Raw genomic sequence first — 21,112 nt, forward strand, 5'->3', positions numbered from 1 at the left:
GTTGGAAAGTAAGTGTTTTTATTTGTGTCAAATGCAATATGTTCGGCTTCACTTAGATTCCCGGATCCCAGTCTTATGTTGCATAGAAGTTAATGCAACATGCTGCTATCAGTCTTTTCCAGTCAAATGGTGGCTTTTCACAGTTTATGAAAACAGCATTTGCAGCAACACATGTCTTTTGGAATGCATTGGGCACATTCAGCAGTTTTAAGTGTTCAGGCACACTTTTGTTAACTTGAGTGCCTGTCCACTTTGATGAAGTTAAAAGAGGCCAATGTTTGTTCATTCACTAGGGCTTATGTTTCAAATCAATATTTTGAACTGGCCTGCATATTCCAATGGGTCTCAACATCAGCCCGCTTCACTCGCACAATAGGGGCTTTGCATGACCTCTCAGTTTCAGTCACTCTGGGGCTGTATTTGCACCCCACAAGCCCACTTGGTCTCTTTCACTTGGGTGACTCGTAGAAAGGAACAAGGAAGAGTAGGTTTTTTCTTTTTTTCTTTTTCTTTATTGTTTTCCTCATTGGAGCATGTACGCTCCTTTTCCCATTCGGAGGAAGTGGGTGCTTTGGCCTGCACCCCTCTCTTTGGAATTTTGGGCTATGGTCCTTGAACCCCTCCCTTTTTAGAACCTCCTATCCCCAGGCTGTGAAGGTTAAGGAGTTATTGAGTCTGCAAAGAGGAGTAAAAGAGAGGTTAAGTATTTCATACAGTACTCCTTTCCCCGGTAAATAGGCATACAATTTGAAAACAAAACAAAGCACTTATACTTACACAACCACAACTACACATTGACATTGATTTCACTTACATGAACATTTCTACAAACATAATTTTTCTCATCCTGATTTTTATACATTCATTATGAATATGAATTACTTTACTCCCTGTATATATGTAATATTGTCCCTCTGGGTTACCATTCTTTCCTTTCATTCTTCAGATGGTTCCTGGTCTCTACATCTCTGGACTACTCAATTGGCCGTAAAGACTGTCTGGGGGGACAACTCTTGAATTGATGAAATTGACCCATTTCTATTCTGTATGTTCTCCTTTAGGGATGCAGATCTTATAGGCAACATGTGAGATTTTATCGACAATTGCAAAGGCACTGCGGCAAGAGGGAAGTAACTTTCGTTCCTTGGTCTGGTTCCTTTGAAAATTGTACATGTAGCCCCTGCAACCTACATTGTACTCCTTCTTGGTAGTCTTTAAGTCGTCGTAGGTTTTCATTCCTTCTGCTGTCTTTTCTAAATTCTGCTTAGCATAAGCAAAAGCGTGCTGATGGTGTTTCCTTAAATGTTCAAAGTACTCATGGGTAGTGGACGCATTTATCAGTGTCTGCCCTTGAGTTCTGTAGAGCAGATGCTGAGGTAGCACCATCTTTTGTCCAGTCATGAGCTCAATGACCCATTTATGTTGCAGAAGATGGTGTGGACCCAATAGCCATCAGGGCAAGTGGTAATCGGATGTACCAACTAGGTCCAGAGTCCGCCACAAACCTCATCAAGATGCCCACAATTGCCTTATTGTACCTCTCAGCTCGCCCGCTCGAGGCTAGGCAGTAGGCAATGTGGGGTGTTCTTTTTACCCCTAGAATCTCTCACATCTTGGTCATCACCTAGCTAGTAAAGTGACTTCCTTTGTCAGACTCAGTCTTTTGCAGGAGGCCAAAACGAGAGAAGTTAGGGTTTATCATTAGTGTGGCAGCCATCTCCGCCTTACAATTCGGGGCCCGAAGACATTCTACCCATTTGGTAAACAAGCAAGTTATGGTCAGCATTTACTTGTTTCTTATAGAGCAGTGAATCACTGGCCCGATGAAATTGACTTGCAAATCTGACCAAGGCAGTATCATTCAATTTTTCTGTAGGGGAGTGTCAGAATTCCTCTTCACTGGTTGACCCCGTAGTGTAGAAGAAGAATTCTTCCCACCAATGTACCCCTCTGAATGGTAATAATTCACATACAGAGGGATCAATTAATTGAAAGATGTTTTCAATGATGTTTGGATTACCCTCAGAGACCACCGTAGCTGTAGAAGGAAAGAAGCATAATTAGTATCCAAGTATACCGTGTGTCTTCTCTAAGTACTAACACTCCTCCCACACTAACCTGCTTAGAGATAGAACAGATCATAAGTTGATTAACCTCGATCTAGCAGGAACCGGAAACAATAGGAATTCTCTGCAAAACAAACGACCTCTCTGGTTACTATTCCCTTTTACACTACAGTACTAATAAGAAGAAAAGCACAGAGATTCTTACCAGAGGGAATCCAGGGTTTAACTATGCATGGTAAATATTCGTGATGCAAGAGAAAGATGAATTGGGAGGAATATGGAAAGTCAAGGTGTTTTTTCCTAATGTGCAACTCCCGTGATGCAACAAACGTTGTCCCACGTAGCAGCGGAGGCTGTCCCGCGGCGCAGCCGATGCTGTCCCACGTTGCAGCGGAGGCTGTCCCACGGAGTAGTCTATATATATATTCAAGAGAAGTCCTTTAAACAATCCGGGTCAATTCCATACGAGCAAATGTAAACTAGAGGAAAAGACGATAATCAAAATCCGAGGGCAGAAGGCAAGGGTCGAAAAACCAGTAGATCACTGAAATACCAAAACAGACTAGGATTATCCAAAAGCAAGGTCGGTTATGGAAGCAAGGGTTCAGGATACCAGGTGAACGAGATGCAAGACAGTAAACAAGTAACGCCAAAAATGCTTTATCAGAAGCACTGAGCAAGCAGGGGGGCGGGGTTAAATATCCAATGTCACATGATCACCGCCGTGAACCGACACGCACGTTGCCTCTCCTTAGCAACGCAGTGCTAAGCTTCCATGGCAACCTCCAGCCACCTCGGAGGCCCGTAGTTCGGGATATTCCTTTCTGTGAACCACAGCGCAAAACTCGGTTGAGTCCCGTGTTTTTACTGATGAAACGAACAGTACGTATCCCATTCCGGGAATTTGCGCGCATAACAGTACCCTCTCCCAAAGATGGGCCCCGTCTTCTCGAGGCCCAAAACTCAGATAACAAACGAGGAGCGTGAATATGACCAACAGGCTCCCATGTTCTTTCTTCCGGACCATAACCCTTCCAATCTACATAATACATCCTGACACCCCTGAAAAAACTTCGTATCTAGGATCTTGTGGACTTCATACTCCTCCTCACCCTGCACAGACAGGGGAGGCGGACGGGAAGGGAGAGAGGTATCAGGATGAAAGGCCTTGAGAAGGGACACATGAAAAACAGGGTGTACCTTCCATTGGGCAGGAAGAGATAGTCGTACAACGACAGGGTTTATTACCGCCGTGATAGCAAACGGACCGACGTAACGTGGGAGAAGAGCTTGTCTACCAGGGATACGCGAATTCTTTGTGGAGAGCCAAACCTTACCCCCAACAACATACTTAGGAGACGTAGAGCGATGGGCGTCAGCGAATCGTTTGGCAGTAGACTGAGCACTGTCCAGGTGTAATTTAACCTGTGACTGTATCGAAACAAGTTGCTGGATGCAAGAGGAGGCTGCAGGGTGGTGAGTGGGCAAGACCGGAGAAAGGGGCATCGACCTAGGATGTCTGCCATATAAAGCAAAAAACGGCAAAGAACGTGTAGAGGTATGGAGAGAATTATTATAAGCAAACTCTGCCATAGGAAGCATGGACAACCAGGTGTCCTGATACTGATGAGTAAGACATCTAAGAAACTGTTCCATGGTTGAATTGAGACGTTCGGTCTGTCCATCCGTTTGAGGATGGTACGAGCTGGAGTACCGATCATCAACACCAAAAGAAGCGGTAAGAGATTTCCAGAAACGAGAAGTGAATTGTGAGCCCCTATCAGTAATGATAATGAAAGGAAGACCAAAGAAACGAAAAACATGTTTAAGAAACAGATCCGCCAATATAGGAGCAGTAGGGAGTCCTTGGCAAGGTACGAACAATGCCAGTTTAGTAAAGTAATCAATGACCACCCAAATGGTATTGAAGCCCGAAACCGGGGGCAAATCCACCACAAAGTCCATGGAAATCATATACCATGGATAATCAGGAACAGGCATAGATTGAAGCAAGCCGACCGGTTTGGAACGAGAACTTTTACATTGGGCACAAACGTAACAACAAGCAATGTGTTTAGTAACATCTTTAGCCATAGAAGGCCACCAGCAACACCGTTGTAAGAGATCAATGGTTTTCTTTATACCCGGGTGTGCTGCTAGCATTGAATCATGACACCACTTGATGGCCTTTATACGCGTATCCTCATCCGGAAGAAACAGCAGACCCTTGATATGAGGTAACCCTTGTATGACTTCAATGTTAAGTCTAGCGATCTCCCCAGGATTGTCTCTCGCCCAATCCTGTAATCCATCCCACAAGGTGGGTTGTAAAGTACATGCGCAAATCACTTGGTGTGGTAATAGCGGACGACCATCCGTACTTGGATAAGACGACTCGCCATGAATGCGTGAAAGTGCATCGGCCTTCGTGTTTAAAGAACCGGGCCGGTATGTAATGATGAAATCAAACATAGAAAAGAATTCATGCCACCTAGCATGCCGAGCAGTGGAACACTTAACGGACTGTAAGGCCACTAAATTCTTATGGTCGGTAAAAACCTGAACAGGGAACGCTGTACCCAATAAGTGATGACGCCAGGTCAAAAAGGAATCCCGTACCGCTAATAACTCTCTTTCAGTTATGGTATAGTTCCGTTCATAGGAAGTTAGTTTCCTTGAATGAAATGCCACCGGATGCAACCCCTTGGTTTCAGGACACTCCTGAGACAATATGGCACCAAGAGCAATGTCTGAAGCGTCGGCCTCTACAACAAATGGCAGATTCGGATTAGGGTGTTGAAGCACCGGAGCGCTGGTGAAAGCTGTCTTGAGAGTCTGGAAAGCCTGTTCACATGCATCGTCCCAAATAAAAGCCGTTTTACTGCTCGTCAAAGAGGTCAAGGGAGCGACCAAAGTGGAAAAATCCTTAATGAACCGCCTGTAAAGGTTTGCAAAACCCAAGAAAGATTGCAAGGCTTTCAAAGAGTTGGGCGGAGGCCATTCCAAAACCACCTTGACCTTAGACTGGCTCATTTGGATCCCTTTACTGGTCATCTCATATCCCAAAAATTCCACTTCCGAAGCATGGAAAATACATTTTTCTAGCTTAGCAAACAAATTATTCTCACGTAATCTTTGTAACACACGGGAAACGTGTGTAACATGTAAGTCATAGGATGCTGAGTATATCAATATGTCGTCCAAATAGACTATAAGAAACTGGTCCATCATGTCATGAAACACATCATTAATGAAATATTGAAATGTGGCGGGAGCGTTACAGAGCCCAAACGGCATGACTCTGTATTCAAACAAGCCATACCTGGTTTTAAAGGCTGTTTTCCACTCGTCTCCACTACGGATTCTTACCAAGTTGTAAGCACCACGTAGGTCTAATTTGGTGAATATAACGGAGGAACCCAGCTGATCCAGAACTACTGAGATGAGAGGAATAGGATATTGATTCCGAACAGTAATGGAATTGAGAGCCCTATAATCAATACACGGGCGGAGGTCCCCCTCTTTTTTAGGTACAAAGAATAAAGGAGAGGCCGCAGGTGAACGAGAAGGGCGAATGAACCCAGTTTTCAATGACTGATCAATGTATTCCTTTAGAATAAGGTCTTCCTTGTGGGTCAATGAATATATTCTACCGGAGGGTAGTTTACCCCCTGGAATCAAATCAATAGGACAGTCGTAGGGTCTGTGTGGAGGCAAAACCAAACCACCTCCTTCATCAAACACATCTTTGAATTCCGAATATTCATTAGGCAATACACTGGTGATAACTGCTCCAACAGTAGGGGCGATATCCAAAAGAGGACGACAAGGACTGCTCACTGGGAGTTTGTCCTTCCAACATCGGTTCTCGCAGAACTCTGACATAAGTTCTATACTGCCCGAGTGCCAATCAATGATAGGGTTATGCAACCGTAACCAGGGAAGACCCAAAATGAGCCTAAACTGAGGTGCAGATATAAGATCAAAGAAGATCATTTCGGAATGCCCCATTAAGGTTTCCATTTTCAAATCCTCTGTCTGCTGGATGACCATTCCGGAAACCAAGGAAGAACCATCCACAGCGTTTACCAAAACAGGATTTGCTTTATCAATGGTAGGAAGACCCAGATCCTTGGCGTAGAAAGAATCAATGTAGTTTCCTGTGGCGCCAGAATCTATGATTGCTGTGGCTTGAACTATCTTATCTTGCGGTAACGTGAAAATTACCGCTACTTCAATTGGTTGGACAGATATGGAATCCTTGGATACGTAATTGCTCGGCAACCGGACTCCTTTCATTGCCGAGCTTTCGCGTTTCCCTGTTTCTTGGAGGGTTTCTTGGTACAAACTTTCAATAAGTGTTCCGCAGAACCACAATAGAAACATAGGTTGTTCTTCTTTCGATGCTCTCTTTCTTCTTGTGAAAGAGGACCTCGTATAGCTGCCCCAATTTGCATTGGTTCGGATGTACTAGGGGAAGATAAAGGGTTGACTTGGACTTCAGGAATCAGACCACGTTTCTCCCCTTTTCTAGCAGCTTTCCGAGCGTCTATCTGAAGAACTAGTTCCAGTAGTTCTGGAAAGGCTGTTGGAACTACAGGTACTATAGCAAGGGTATCCTTTAAGGGTTCAGACAAACCTTTATAGAACAAGGAGGCCTTCTTATCATCAGGCCAAGCCGTCTCAGCAGCTAACTGATTGAATTTGGCTACATAGGCCAACAGCGTCATATCCCCTTGTTGCAGGCTTAATAACTCCAACTCCATGACTTGGGCTTTGTATCGAGTATCAAACACCTTCCCCATGGCTTCAATCAATGCATCACAATCGAACAATAACTGACTACCCTCCTCCAAAAGAGGATTAGCCCAAGCAGCGGCTGTACCCCCCAGATGGGACAACAAGAAGGCTGCCTTAGTAGCAGAATCAGGAAAAGAGCCTGGTTGACATAAAAAATGTAAACGGCATTGATTTGGAAACGTCCTGAAATGTTTTGGGTCCCCATGGAATCTTTCTGGTGGAGCCAACGGAAACTGGGAAGTAACATACACAGGAGCGGCCCCCGCCTGTGCAGGTTCAACGACCGGGGGGGTTGGTAAAGCTGGTGCTGCACAAGGCAAGGGTTGTATGGCTGTCTGGAGCTCTAGAATTTGTTGCTGAGTGGCGGCATGAGCGGTAGCCATATGATATGATATGATATGATATGGTATTTGTAACGCGCCTATACACAAGTGTTTCAAGGCGCGACGAGGCAGGGGGGGAGGGAAAACAAGGGGAAGACGGACAAACGATCCTACTAGGCCAGGTGTCATTCAGATCGCGCAAGTGCAGAGGTAAGGGGAAAAGGAGAAAGTGCAGGGGGAGGAGGTGGGGGGAAAAGTGCAGAACAAGGTAAGTGGCGTAAAAAAAAAAAAAAAAAAAAAATATCCGTTCTCAAATCCGCCACTAACTGGATGAGGTTAGCTAGGGTCTCATTGAGGTCCATGTTTAAGGCTTCTGATTATGTCAGAATTCCTCTTCACTGGATGACCCCGTATTGTAGAAGAAGAATTCTTAGCACCAATGTACCCCTCTGAATGGTAATAATTCACATACAGAGGGATCAATTAATTGAAAGATGTTTTCAATGATGTTTGGATTACCCTCAGAGACCACTGTAGCTGTAGAAGGAAAGAAGCATAATTAGTATCCAAGTATACCGTGTGTCTTCTCTAAGTACTAACACTCCTCCCACACTAACCTGCTTAGAGATAGAACAGATCATAAGTTGATTAACCTCGATCTAGCAGGAACCGGAAACAATAGGAATTCTCTGCAAAACAAACGACCTCTCTGGTTACTATTCCCTTTTACACTACAGTACTAATAAGAAGAAAAGCACAGAGATTCTTACCAGAGGGAATCCAGGGTTTAACTATGCATGGTAAATATTCGTGATACAAGAGAAAGATGAATTGGGAGGAATACGAAAAGTCAAGGTGTTTTTTCCTAATGTGCAACTCCCGTGATGCAACAAACGTTGTCCCACGTAGCAGCGGAAGCTGTCCCGCGGCGCAGCCGATGCTGTCCCACGTTGCAGTGGAAGCTGTCCCGCGGAGTAGCCGATGCTGTCCCACGTTGCAGCGGAGGCTGTCCCGCGGAGTAGTCTATATATATATTCAAGAGAAGTCCTTTAAACAATCCGGGTCAAATCCATACGAGCAAATGTAAACGAGAGGAAAAGACGATAATCAAAATCCGAGGGCAGAAGGCAAGGGTCGAAAAACCAGTAGATCACTGAAATACCAAAACAGACTAGGATTATCCAAAAGCAAGGTCGGTTATGGAAGCAAGGGTTCAGGATACCAGGTGAACGAGATGCAAGACAGTAAACAAGTAGCGCCAAAAATGCTTTATCAGAAGCACTGAGCAAGCAGGGGGGCGGGGTTAAATATCCAATGTCACATGATCACCGCCGTGAACCGACACGCACGTTGCCTCTCCTTAGCAACGCAGTGCTAAGCTTCCATGGCAACCTCCAGCCACCTCGGAGGCCCGTAGTTCGGGATATTCCTTTCTGTGAACCACAGCGCAAAACTCGGTTGAGTCCCGTGTTTTTACTGATGAAACGAACAGTACGTATCCCATTCCGGGAATTTGCGCGCATAACAGGGAGCTCTGTGTGTGAGAGAATTTGGCTGAAAATTGAGCACACACAAGACACCCCTTTAAGTAGAGGTCCTGACCCATGTGTGGCCAGTATGCAACCTCTTGCAAGATTTCTAATGTCGTATGAAACCCCCTATGACCGGTAGTTGCCACATCATGGGCATGACTCAACACCAGCGCTGTCACCTTTATTCTCAATAAAAAGGAACCCTCGTTGTTTGTACTATCAATCAGCGAATCAGCCACTTTTATCCCTAAAAATAGGGCAGTAAAACACCCCTAAGCAAAATAGGAAACAGATACACAGCAGCCTGCACCCAAACTTTCATCCAAGCATCTAAGTAGTTCACCTAGTGCCACAGGAAAAAAACTCTACCATTATTATTGCCTTATCAGAAGAGGTAAACATTTATATGTTAATGTGCTTGAATAAATTGGTTCAAAAACTATTTATTAAAAAATAAAGAAAATCTGTTTTACAATTAAAACATATTTCCAATTGCTTATTAAATACTCCCATTTGAAATGGGATTTATTTTTTATTCAAAAATGATTTCACTCCCGACTAAAAAAATAGGGTGCCAAATTACCCCACTTACAGATCTTATCTGGCGCACAGCTAGCAATACATAATAAAATGACCTGGGTTTTATGGAGAGCTTCATGATGAATGTATCATAATTCTAATTGCAGTAATAGCACGTGTCGTTATTAACAGTACTCAATTTATTGACTTCAGTGGGATAAAACACAGTGATTCGTGGGATTCAAACTTGCATGAGTGAAGGTAGGCTCGGGCTGGTCTGTAGGGCTATGCTCTAACCAAAAATGCAAAATACTAGTGTGGGCCCATTTTATGCATCAAAGTGGGCCACTTTTTGGGCTATGTGGGCCAGTTTGATTAGTTACTGCATGTGGCTAGTAGTCTTGACCATTGTTACTGAATGAATATTCTTTAAAATGCACAATTTGCATCACATTTTATCAAAAGCTTCCCCTTTGTACTACTCAAACAGTCCGTCACATTCCAATGTACGCTCAACCAGTGCCTGCTCGACCCTCACCGGTACGCCTGCACTGATCCACCTCTAGGTCCCTCTCACCTGACATCCCATACCTTTTTTCAGCAATGGCACTATTCAAGATTAGCTCTGCCAAGTAAATAGGACCTACAAGGTCCTAAACCCTTCTCATCACCTCCCTAAGGTGTGTATGATGCAATGTACATATAATATATCGAGTTTGTCTTTATTGTAACCATTTTATGTGGCACTCTGACCCCTTCACTGAAGGGATCTAGTCCACTATGCATGTTGTGAGGGGTCGGTAATGCGAGGTGGACAACTGCTTGAAGATCTTTCAAAATATGCCATTTTATTTTAAAAGAAAATGTATCAAAATGCCTCCCTTTCCCTGCCTTTTAGAAAGAATTTAACAAGATCGCTTTGACAATACTTCAACCTCTTCAGGTAGGCTAGGCACTCTTCCTTCAAACTGTTCTCTTCAAAGGGGCAACCTCTTTGCCTCTCTTGTCTGTCAACAATGGTAGCCTGTGTTTGCTTTCGAGACTCCCTTCTTTCTGGCCTTCATAGTCTTAGGCATTACAGGTTGAGTCTACTTCTGAATTTTTTTTTCACAAGCAGCCAATTCCCCTTCCCCAATTTTACCTACACCTTTCTGCCAGCTTTCATCCAAACCATGACCCAGAAGCTTTGGTGCCTCACTCTTACACTCAGGTAACACTTGTACACTTGTTTGTTTATGCCAAATAACTGTTAATAACTTCACAGTATTGCCGGACTGTTTTAAACTCTGAAAAAGGTTCAGCTTCACAGTTAATATGGGGTACCTTTTTTCTTTAGGCAAGGCATGTTCTCTTCGTCAGTCTTTTATACTCTTTTAAATGACAGATATGGCAGTTATATACAAAGTATAAAGTTCAGTCTTTCAGGAGAAAGCACAATTAGGTACACACAATGTATTTTCAAGCTTTAAAGGTGTTTGTGAAATTGTATTCCCATAGAAGCAAAGGATAGAGTTCAGGCCTCCTTGAGGAATCACAATAAGGCACATCCGGCCATTTATTAATGTAGTTTTACCATGGTAAATATTGTTACTTTAATATTTTCAGTGTTAAGTGTTCTGTGATGGTCTTTGCAGCATTCCCTTCTTTTAATCAAGGACATGCGACCAGTCTTTAATAAATTATACTCTTCGGTTATTAGAACAAGGGGTTGAACAGCGTTGGCTTCCTATGCGAGCAAGAAGACTTTTACTTTATATGTGTGTGTTACAATTTCATTGTTGAAAGGGTTTTGAATACAGCAGTCCACTTCTACTCGCTGGGATTCTTACGTGAGTGGCAAAGGAGCTGGTTTCTGTTACCGGCAAGGCTTGCACAATGCTTTAGAATGCTGTGCTTCACTCACCGGCTTCTGAAGCGTTTTCCCTGTGGGTCGCACTGCTTCGCCAACTTCAACTACTACTTATACAGATTCTGGTTCACTGGTACCCACACCCATCTCTTGAACAGGCGTCTGTGGTCCGGCCACACGTCTTGGAAGTTTCCTCTGCTTCCAAGACCCTCGACTTGACAACTGCAACAATCTGTCTCGAATGGGGAAAACCGTTTCTCCAGCATGTCTTCCGCTGGTCAGAGTTTGGGAGGACAGGACTCTCAGAATATGCAATCTGCTGTCTGCACATTCCGGTATCCCTCTTGTTCTCCCATTTCTGCTTGGTTTACCATCCTTGTGTCTTCCTTCTGTTTCAGCTGCCACAGCCTGCACTCCAGCCAATGCTCCAGCTCCTTTCACTCCTTCCTTCTTTCTCTCCCTGATGGGGCCTTTTATGATAATTCAATGATAATTTTCAGGTGTGGGCTATTTGCCTCAATTGCCTGACTACTGTAATGGCTACTAGGCTTAAGTGCCTGACGACTACATCTGCATGCCTCTACAGCCCTCTTCCTCGACACAGTCCCTGTAGGATTCTGGGACTTATAGTTTCTTTCCTCAAAGTTAGGTTTTAGCATTTTTAAATTTTTAAGGTTATGTTTAATTCCCTTCATGTGATTATGAGAGGGTCTCTGAAGATTAGCCTTTACAGAGGAAGCAAGTTTATTGAAGACATTTTCACATTCCTTCATAGTGTACGCTTGGGTTTGAGGAAGGTGTTTAGTTTGCGATACCAAAAAGGATTTTTTCTTTATGTAAAATTGGCCAGATCATACATCATTAAGTTCCACAACTCGAGATCTAACATGGGAGTTAGGGACATTAAAATGACATTCACGCTTTAGGTACCTTGGGAAGATTCTGCCTTACAGAGGAAAGTTAAGGTGTCTCATCCCACGGAATCTCCTCACCACCCGGAACCCTGTCTCCTCCCAAGTGATCCTCCCACAGTACACAACCCCCAAGGCTAGGATCAGGGAGTATCTGCCTTCCCGTGCCACCTGGGAGGAGACTTTAGGCAGCATTTCAGTGATGGATCAGTAGGATTCTTCACAATGTGCTCTCCAAAATGCACCCACTCATATCACCACTACCATCTGTGCTGTGAACTATTGTAAAGTATTTATGTTCGAAATGGCATACCTATTTTCAATAATTAATTACAAATCAACATAAAGTTGCCCACCCTACTGGAAACCCATGATTGCTCTCTCTTTCTCTATAGGGGGGCTCGCAGCAGTGATCTACACGGACACCCTGCAGACCATCATCATGCTGGTGGGCTCCTTCATCCTCATGGGGTTCGGTGAGTAGACGTCGGAATCCGGGGTGGGTGGTCCCAAACAGTGAGGTCCTAGTTAAGTGTACAAATGAAAATGACACTGTAATTTCTTTCACTGCACACAACCCTGCGAATGTAGCCTTCGAAATGTGGGCTGAATCTGAGGGCTTGAATTCCTGGCTTCTTTCCAGGGTATGGATCTCTGGGCTGGGACACACTCCTTGAACCCCTGAGCGGCTTCACAGGGCCTGCATCACTAGCATGTGTCTCGGGACATGGATCTCATGGTCTGAATTCCTAAGCATGGACCCTGCTGTGATACTGGGCTGTATCTCAGCACATGGATTCTTGGACTTTTTCTCAGGGTCTGAATCCCTAGAAATGGATAACTGGGCTGCATCTCATCATATGGAGCCCTGGGCTGTATCGGGATATGGGCCGCTGGGTGAACCTCAAGGTATAAATCCCTAGGCATGTAACACTGGGCTTTATCTCAGGGTCTGAATCCCTAGAAATGGATAACTGGGCTGCATCTCATCATATGGATCCCTGGGCAGTATCAGGATATGGGCCGCTGGGTGCACCTCAGGGTCGAAATCCATAGGCATGTAAAACTGGGCTTTATCTCAGGGTCTGAATCCCTAGAAATGGATAACTGGGCTGCATCTCATCATATGGATCCCTGAACTGTATCAGGACATGGGACTTTTGGCTGCATCTCAGGGTCTAAATCCCCAGGCATGTATCACTGGGCTGTATCTCAGGGCCCGACTCTCTGGGCTGCATCACAAGATTCAGATCCCTAAACTGGGTCACAGTCTCCTTGGAAATTGGCTACAGTGTCTGGTTCTCTTGGACCGGTCCTTGAGTCTGGATCCTGGACTAATCCCCAAGGCCTTGGGTAAAAGGAGCTGGATCCCTAGGCTGGGGAGGTCACAATGATTGGATCTCTAGTTGCATCGCAGAGCCTGGATCTCTGGAGTGGGTCACAGGGTCAGAACCCCAGGTCTATTTCACATGGCCTAGGTCCTGGTTGCTTCCGATGGTTGATCATGAGGACTGGTTTGCTGGGCTTGGCCAAATAGCAAGGATCCCAGAGGTAGGCCACATGATCTGGCTACCTTGCAGCTCCACAGGCCCTATCTGAGCAGCTTTCACAGACTGAATTGCAGGACCGGCACACAGACCATGACTCCGTGCACTGGGTGAAAAGGCTGGGACATATGATCTTGATGATTAGTTCAGGGTCCACACGCGTACCCATAGGTTCTATGATTCTTAACCCCATGTGTTTGCCTGAAGGTTCTGTGATCCCTATTCTGGGTCACACACCCAAAGTATGTGTGGATGTAGTTCCTGTGATTCCTGCCTGCACTGGTTCACGGATATGTGATGCCTACAGATTAGATTGCACACCCTGGTCCTAAGGACTAGTCCCAGGAGTTGGGTACAGGCCCTGGAGTCTGTATCAGGTTTTAATTCCAGGATTCCGGGATCAAGTTGAATGTCAGAGATCCCTGGAAGGGTTACATGTACTCTGCTCCTTGGGCCAGGGCATCATTCTTGCCTCTTTGGACTAGATCACATGACCTTTGGTCCTAGGGTTGACGTACAGGCATTTAATTCTTAAATGGTGTAACATGTGTCACACAGTAGTACAAATGAGCAAACCAGATTGTTCTGTTTCTGTTTTAGCCTTTGCCAAAGTTGGCGGATATGAGGCCTTTGTGGACGCATATATGAACGCCATTCCAAAAAACGTAACAGAAGGCAACATTACTGTCGACCCAAAGTGCTACACTCCACGGGCAGACGCATTCCACATTTTTCGGGACCCCATCAATGGAGACATGCCCTGGCCTGGACTCATCTTTGGCTTGACCATCTTGGCACTGTGGTACTGGTGCACAGATCAGGTAATGCAGGCTGCGGTTGGAGTCAAAAACAGTGGAGGCGGAGCGTGTGACAATATGGCCAACACTGCCAAGAGCATGTAACAATATGGCAACAGTGTTGAGGGAGCATGTAACAATATGGCAACAGTGCTGGAGGAGCATGTAGTAATATGGCAACCGTGCTGGGGAGCATGTTATAATATGGCAACAGTGCTGAGGGAGCATGTAATAATATGGCAACAGTGCTGGGGGAGCATGTAATAATTTGGCAACAGTGCTGAGGGAGCATGTAATTATATGTCAACAGTGCTGGGGAGCATGTAACAATATGGCAACAGTGCTTGGGGAGCATGTAACAATATGGCAACAGTGCTGAGGGAGCATGTAATAATATGGCAACAGTGCGGGGGGAGCATGTTGTAATATGGCAACAGTGCTGGGGGAGCATGTAATAATAAGGCCAACACTGTCAGGAGCATCTAACAATATGGCAACATTGCTGGGGCAGCATGTAATAATTTGGCAACAGTGCTGAGGGAGCATGTAATTATATGTCAACAGTGCTGGGGGAGCATGTAACAATATGACCAACACTGCCAGCAGCATGTAACAATATGGCAACAGTGCTGGGGGAGCATGTAACAATATGGCCAACACTGCCAGGAGCATATGACAATATGGCAACAGTGCTGGGGCAGCATGTAATAATATAGCAACAGTGCAGGGGGAGCATGTCTTAATAATATGGCAACAGTGCTGAGGGAGCATGTATAGTGCTGGGAGAGCATGTAACAATATGGCCAACACTGCCAGGAGCATGTAACAATATAGCAACAGTGCTTGGGGAACATGCAACAATATGGCAACAGTGCCATGAGCATGTACAATATGGCAACAGTGTCATGAGCATGTGCAATATGGCAACAGCGCTGGGGAAGCATGTAACAATATGGCCATCAGTGCAGGAGCATGTAACAATATGTCAACAGTCCTGGGGAGCATGAAATAATATGGCCATCACTGCCAGGTGTATGTAACAATATGTCAACAGTCCCGGGGGAGCATGTAATATTATGGCAACAGTGCTGGGGGAGCATGTAACAATATGGCAAACAGTGCTGGGGAGGCTAAAATGGCAAATAATGCCAGGAGATTGTAACAACATTGCAAACAGTGCTGGGGGGCTGTAACCAGGGCCATCCTAAGCATCTTTGGGCCCCCCTCCACCAAACCAAAGGAATTAAGCGATGAAGAATATCTGGTGGCACTATCCCCTTCACTGTGATCATAACTTATAGGTTAATATGCTGCCTCGCAGCATTCACAATAAGCATGTTTACTCCCTTTACCTTACCCTCTTCATTCTTGCTCTAATCAGAATGATAAACAAGTAGCATTTGAAGCCCAACATTAGTAATCTACGAAGAGGTTACCTTTTATCAATAGCATCGGGGAAAGGAATGCAGCCTATAGTATTAATGCAGGTACTTGTAACCCAGAATAGGCAGAGAACTCACATTAGCTGCCTCAGGGAATGAACAAGTGCTCAAGCATGGATAGAGCAAACCGATTGTAAGGAAGGAGAACGCTACACATAGCACAGCTTGGATAGTGAATGCAGATTAGAAGCTACCAGAAAGGTGTCTCTATCCAGACAGACTGAGATTAGCAGTGGGACATGGTTTTCAAATAGTATTGCCATTAGAGATCAAGGGAACAAGTGCCTGTGGTGTGCTGTATATCAATGCTCACTATTATAGTGGAAGCAGTCATATTGCCAGTGAAACCATGAGTGAGGCTTTTATGAAGATCCTACTCAGGGAAGGAAATCACTCTGAAGGGCTGACAATTTTCAAAGGTTTAGGGACTGGCAATTCTGAGAGGTTAGGCAATAAAAGATTAAATGAGATGCCCAGGATCACACATTGCTTAAGGGGTGATAGCTGGGATGTGTGCCAACTATGCAATTTCTGCATTTGAACGCTTTCTTTTCCAGCTCTTACCATGTACTAAAATAATCTCATTTGATAAAAGTGACCTGCAAAGCACACAAATCACATTTCCAAACCTGACAATTTTTAAACCCAAAATATTACAGAAGGGTGTTACACAAAATGGAAATGATTCTAGCTTCATTCGCTCCATCATCAAGGGAAGTATATAAGTACCAGCATGCCAATCGATGTGATTTAACAGATTTAATCTAGGTATGTCTTTTGTACTTTTAAGCTTTAAATACTTCCAAAACAATGGCTTGTCCAATTGTCATTCATAAATGTGCAGAAAAACCTTTCAATTTTGTAAAAAAAGCAAAACGTGTTTTGTGTCAAATGAGCAGACCTTAAAATATGCTTGCCCAAGGCCTACATCTGGTCTGCTCTCTAGCGGAAGGGGTGGTAGACTCTAGGGGTCTACCACCCCTTCCACTCAAATGGCCTACATAAGAAGAAATATCAAGTAATGAGCTAAACGATGCCACAGCATGCAAGAAGGCAAACCTCACAGAAAACTGCACAGTAATGCAAGAGATAGTATATGATTTGACCAGGATCACTGTATCGTCTGCTGGCATGAACACTTTGGTTCCACAGTCTTGAATTTGGATACTTATTCACCTCTTGGACTAATAGTTTATGCTCATCTTTGGAGGGGATTGCCTAGGTTTTGGAACGCCCCATCTGAACAAACCAATTTCTAGACCTTCACCATACAAATGACATGTTAGTTTGTATAGCAACCCCTAGCTGGTGCAGGAACATTGCTGATAATAGCATCTCTTATGCTGAAAAGTACATATGCAGGTATGTTTATAAACTTCAGACATAGGAAAGGTTCAGCAAGCCTTGCTGAAATGTGCTCTTATAATCTTTCATATGAACACATATCTCTGCAATGAGTGCTTAACACACTGAGCTAACTTCTGAACCATTGTGGCACTCAATTTATCAATATGGATTTGAACTTTGGTTATTGGACATTATCGACATGATTCCCACAGGTAGGAAAGAATGCTACAGAAGTTGTGCCATACTGAGCACACAAACTATGTATTCCACACTGAACACAGAAAGCATTACATGATTAATTGATCAAGGCAGAATGTACTTGTCAAAACAGACAAGCAATAGGTTTAGCGCCTCAGCAGCATGCCATAAAATCTCCTGGCATGTGCTATTTAAGTCTGGTGAACAATGGAATCTTACTTTAGAGCAGGCAGCTTTGTGGTGGGCCCCTCCAAGGTGGGGACCCTAGGCAAGTGCCCCTTTTGCTCTCCCATAAAAATATCTCTGGCTGTAAAAATGAGGCAATAAGTACTGCGTATCCTGTAAAATACTGCAAACAGTGCAGAGGAAATATAAAACAATAAATTAAGCAGTGCCATAGGAGTCTGTAACACTGGAGCAATCAGTGGTAGGTTTATGACATAACAATATGAGAAGCCGTGCCAGGGGACCCTTGAACAATACGATCAGCAGTGCTGTGGGAGCCTTTACCAATACGAGAAGCAGTGACGGGGTTGTTTCATAATATGGGAAGCAGTGTCAGATGCCCTTTAACAATAGGAGAAGCAACACTAGGTAACCCTTTAATAATATGCGAGGCAGTGCCAGGGGAGCCTTTAAGAATAGGAGAAGCAGTGACAGAGGACCTATTAGCAATATGAGTAGCAATGCCTGGGTCCCTTTAACAATATAAGAAGAAATGTCTGTGGAGGAACCCTTTAACAATTTGCAAATCAGTACCGGGGAGCTTTTAACAATATGAGAAGCAGTGCAGGGGGACCCTTTAACAATATGAGAAACAATGCCAGGGCACCCTTTACCAATATGAGAAGCAGTGGCAGGGGAGCCTTTAACTATATGAGAAGCAATGCCAAGGGAGCCTTTAAGAATATGGCAAGTAGTGCCAGGGGACCCTTTAACAATATGAGATGCCGTGGCGGGGAGCCTTTAACAATATGAGAAGCAGCACCAGAGGACCCTTTAGCAATATGAGAAACAGTGATGGGGAGCCTTTCATAATAAGAATAGCAGGGCCAGGGATCCCTTTAACAATTTAAGAATCATGCTGTGTGAGCTTTTAACAATATGAGAAGCAGTGCCAGGGGACCCTTTAACAATATAAGGAACATTACTAGGAGACCCTTTAGCAATATGAGAAGCAGTGACCCTTTAACAATATGAGAAACAATGCTAGGGGTCCCTTTAACAATATGTGAAACAATGCTAAGGGACCCTTTGACATTATGAGAAGCACTGCCAGCAGACAATTTAACAATATGAGAAGTAATGCTGGGGGACCCGTTAACAATATGGAAAGCAGTGCCAGGGAACCCATTACCAATATGAGAAGAAAAGCCAGGGGAGCCTTTAAAAATATGAGAAGCAAAGGCAGGGGACATGTAGGATGAATGACCCAAAACCCGAACGATAAAAACCATTCCAAATAGGCCAAATAATCGATGAACCATTTGAAAGGAAAACAACTTTTTTTTACATGCAAAAAGTATCAGACGGTCCCGTAGAACCAAACTAACATGGAGCTCTCCCCACCCAAAGAAGTTCCATCTTTTATAGCGGTAAACCGCAAATTAACAAAACTATGCATAATAAAGATTACAACATAATCCCACACTCCCCATTGGCTAAGACCTGTATACAATTCTAATGATCCCCTATAGGCTATTACCCTATTGGCCACACATTCCCCTAAACACGTGACTTGCTACATCCTCACTACGAAATTCAGGAGTTGATTGACTACAAAGGCACATTGTTCCCATAGTATATTTCTTTAAAAAGGAAAATATTCCTGGCCATCACGTGATGTGCACCCCTCCCTCAGATCCTGATCAAAGTGTGAATAGCGAGGTCAACTCTTCTTGGATAATACAATGGGCCTCCTCATTATACCAGACACTGTGAGACGCACAAACACATCCCTGCCTTGGTAGATAACTGTATCGGCATCACCTCTGCTCCTCCCATCCCACATCACAGTACAGCCTTGGCATGTCTTCTCCCTTATCTCTCTGGGAACCCAGGTGCCCAGGAATGACGTGATCGGGGCACCACTCTTATGTTTGAATTTTGCTTATTTATTGATCCCTAGAGTGTGGCACATGCAGTTCAAATAGTATTACCGCTCTTTGGGCGAGGACAGTAGTGCTCTAAATCTTCACCAGACATATTGGCATCACAGAACCTAATGCCCTGCGGACATGAATTAAACCTTCAAAGGTGCATCCTTACCCTTCCTCCCTGGACCCAACATTCCTTCCCCAGCTCCTCCAAGCTCTGCAGCTGGACTCAATTAACTGTTATTGACACAGCGCGGCTGCCTGTAGCCTTGACATCATAATTTCCCTCTGGAGGGAAGGAAGGAGATTTCCCTCAGGGTCAACTGTACAGAGCTGCAGCGCCACGTTAGGTCTGCTTCCCATACTTTCGAAACACATCCTGTAACGTGCCCTAAAATCCAACATGGAACTCCTGCCACCTTAGCCGCCAGGCCTCGCCTTTACCGCAACATTTCTCTGACTCCATCTCACACGCCTACCTATGTCAGCTACCTACTCACACATCCCTTAAGACATAACACCTTTAACTACCGCTAAAAGCAAAATACATCACCCTATCTTTAACCTCTGCAACGTGAATACATGGCTGCTCTTTCTGTGTGGCTATATGGTGTTTGTAATATGTGTCAAAAGCTAACTACAAAATGGCTACGTGTGCATTCTGCCATCCCCAAAGACAAGGGCTAGCACTAGGAAGCCTGCTAATTGTTTTTTTGCAGTCTAAGTCTCTTTGCCTGTCTAGGACTTTGCACTTGCATTCCACCAGACCCTTTAAGAGTATGAGAAGTAGTGCCAGGGACCCTTTAACAATACAAAAAACAATGCTAGGGGACCCTTTAACAATATGAGAAGCAATGCTAGGGGCCCCTTGACTAATATGAGAAGCAGTGCCGGGGCACCCTTTAACAATATGAGAAGCAGTGCCAGGGACCATTTAGCAATATGAGAAGCAATGCCGTGTGACACTTTAACAAAATGAAAAGCAATGACGGGGCCCCTTTAACAAAATGAAAAGCAATGACGAGGTCCCCTTTAGCAACATGGAAAGCAGAGCTAAGACAGACTGTGATGGTTGGAAACAGTGCACCGGGAGAGTATATAACATTGGGCCTAGCAGTACTGGTAAGAATCTGCAACAGTATAACGAACAGTCCACGGAGAGTCAAATATTCAGCTGTTCCAGAGTAGGGTCTGAAGAAGCAGGGCAAGCAGTACAGTGTAAACGCAGGTGTGGGGCCCATGTAACTCAAGGTAAGTAGTTCTGGGAAAGTATATAACAGCAGGGGCGGTGAGAGCCGGTAGCACCCGTACTGTGAGAGTTTGTATTAGCAAGACAAACCATGCTCTGTAGAATCTCTACCAGCAAGCAAGCAGTGCCAGGGGAGTCTGTAATAGTATGAAAAACAGTGGCAGCACAGTCGAACTAACAGGAGGGCAAGCATAAGTGGGGAAGCAGGTACGTGAAAGTCTGAAGGGAAAAGAGCCTTAGGAGGGGTCTGGAAGAGCAGCCCAAGCAGTACCGACTCTATAAAAGCAAGGACAGCAGTGCTGCTGGAGTCCGTAACAACGGGGCAAACACTGCTGAGTCTGCTATTGCAAGGAAAAGAGTACTACTGGGAGGGTCTGCAGCGGCTGGGCAAATAGGAGTCTGCAACAGTGGAGCAAGCAGTGCTGAGTCTTCGATG

At 44.6% G+C, this 21,112-nt stretch overlaps 1 protein-coding gene across 1 annotated transcript in view; it reads left to right on the forward strand.

Annotated features, from left to right (window-relative positions):
• SLC5A1 (solute carrier family 5 member 1) overlaps nucleotides 1-21,112 on the forward strand; it is a 281,641-nt gene that overhangs the window by 211,310 nt on the left and 49,219 nt on the right. Inside the window, exons 7-8 of the mRNA XM_069619846.1 lie at nucleotides 12,396-12,476; nucleotides 14,148-14,368. Coding sequence (XP_069475947.1) covers nucleotides 12,396-12,476; nucleotides 14,148-14,368 — 302 coding nt within the window. The remainder of the gene's footprint in view (nucleotides 1-12,395; nucleotides 12,477-14,147; nucleotides 14,369-21,112) is intronic.

Source organism: Ambystoma mexicanum, chromosome 10 (genome assembly GCF_040938575.1).
Source record: "Ambystoma mexicanum isolate Mex_15411 chromosome 10, UKY_AmexF1_1, whole genome shotgun sequence".
NCBI lineage: Eukaryota > Metazoa > Chordata > Amphibia > Caudata > Ambystomatidae > Ambystoma > Ambystoma mexicanum.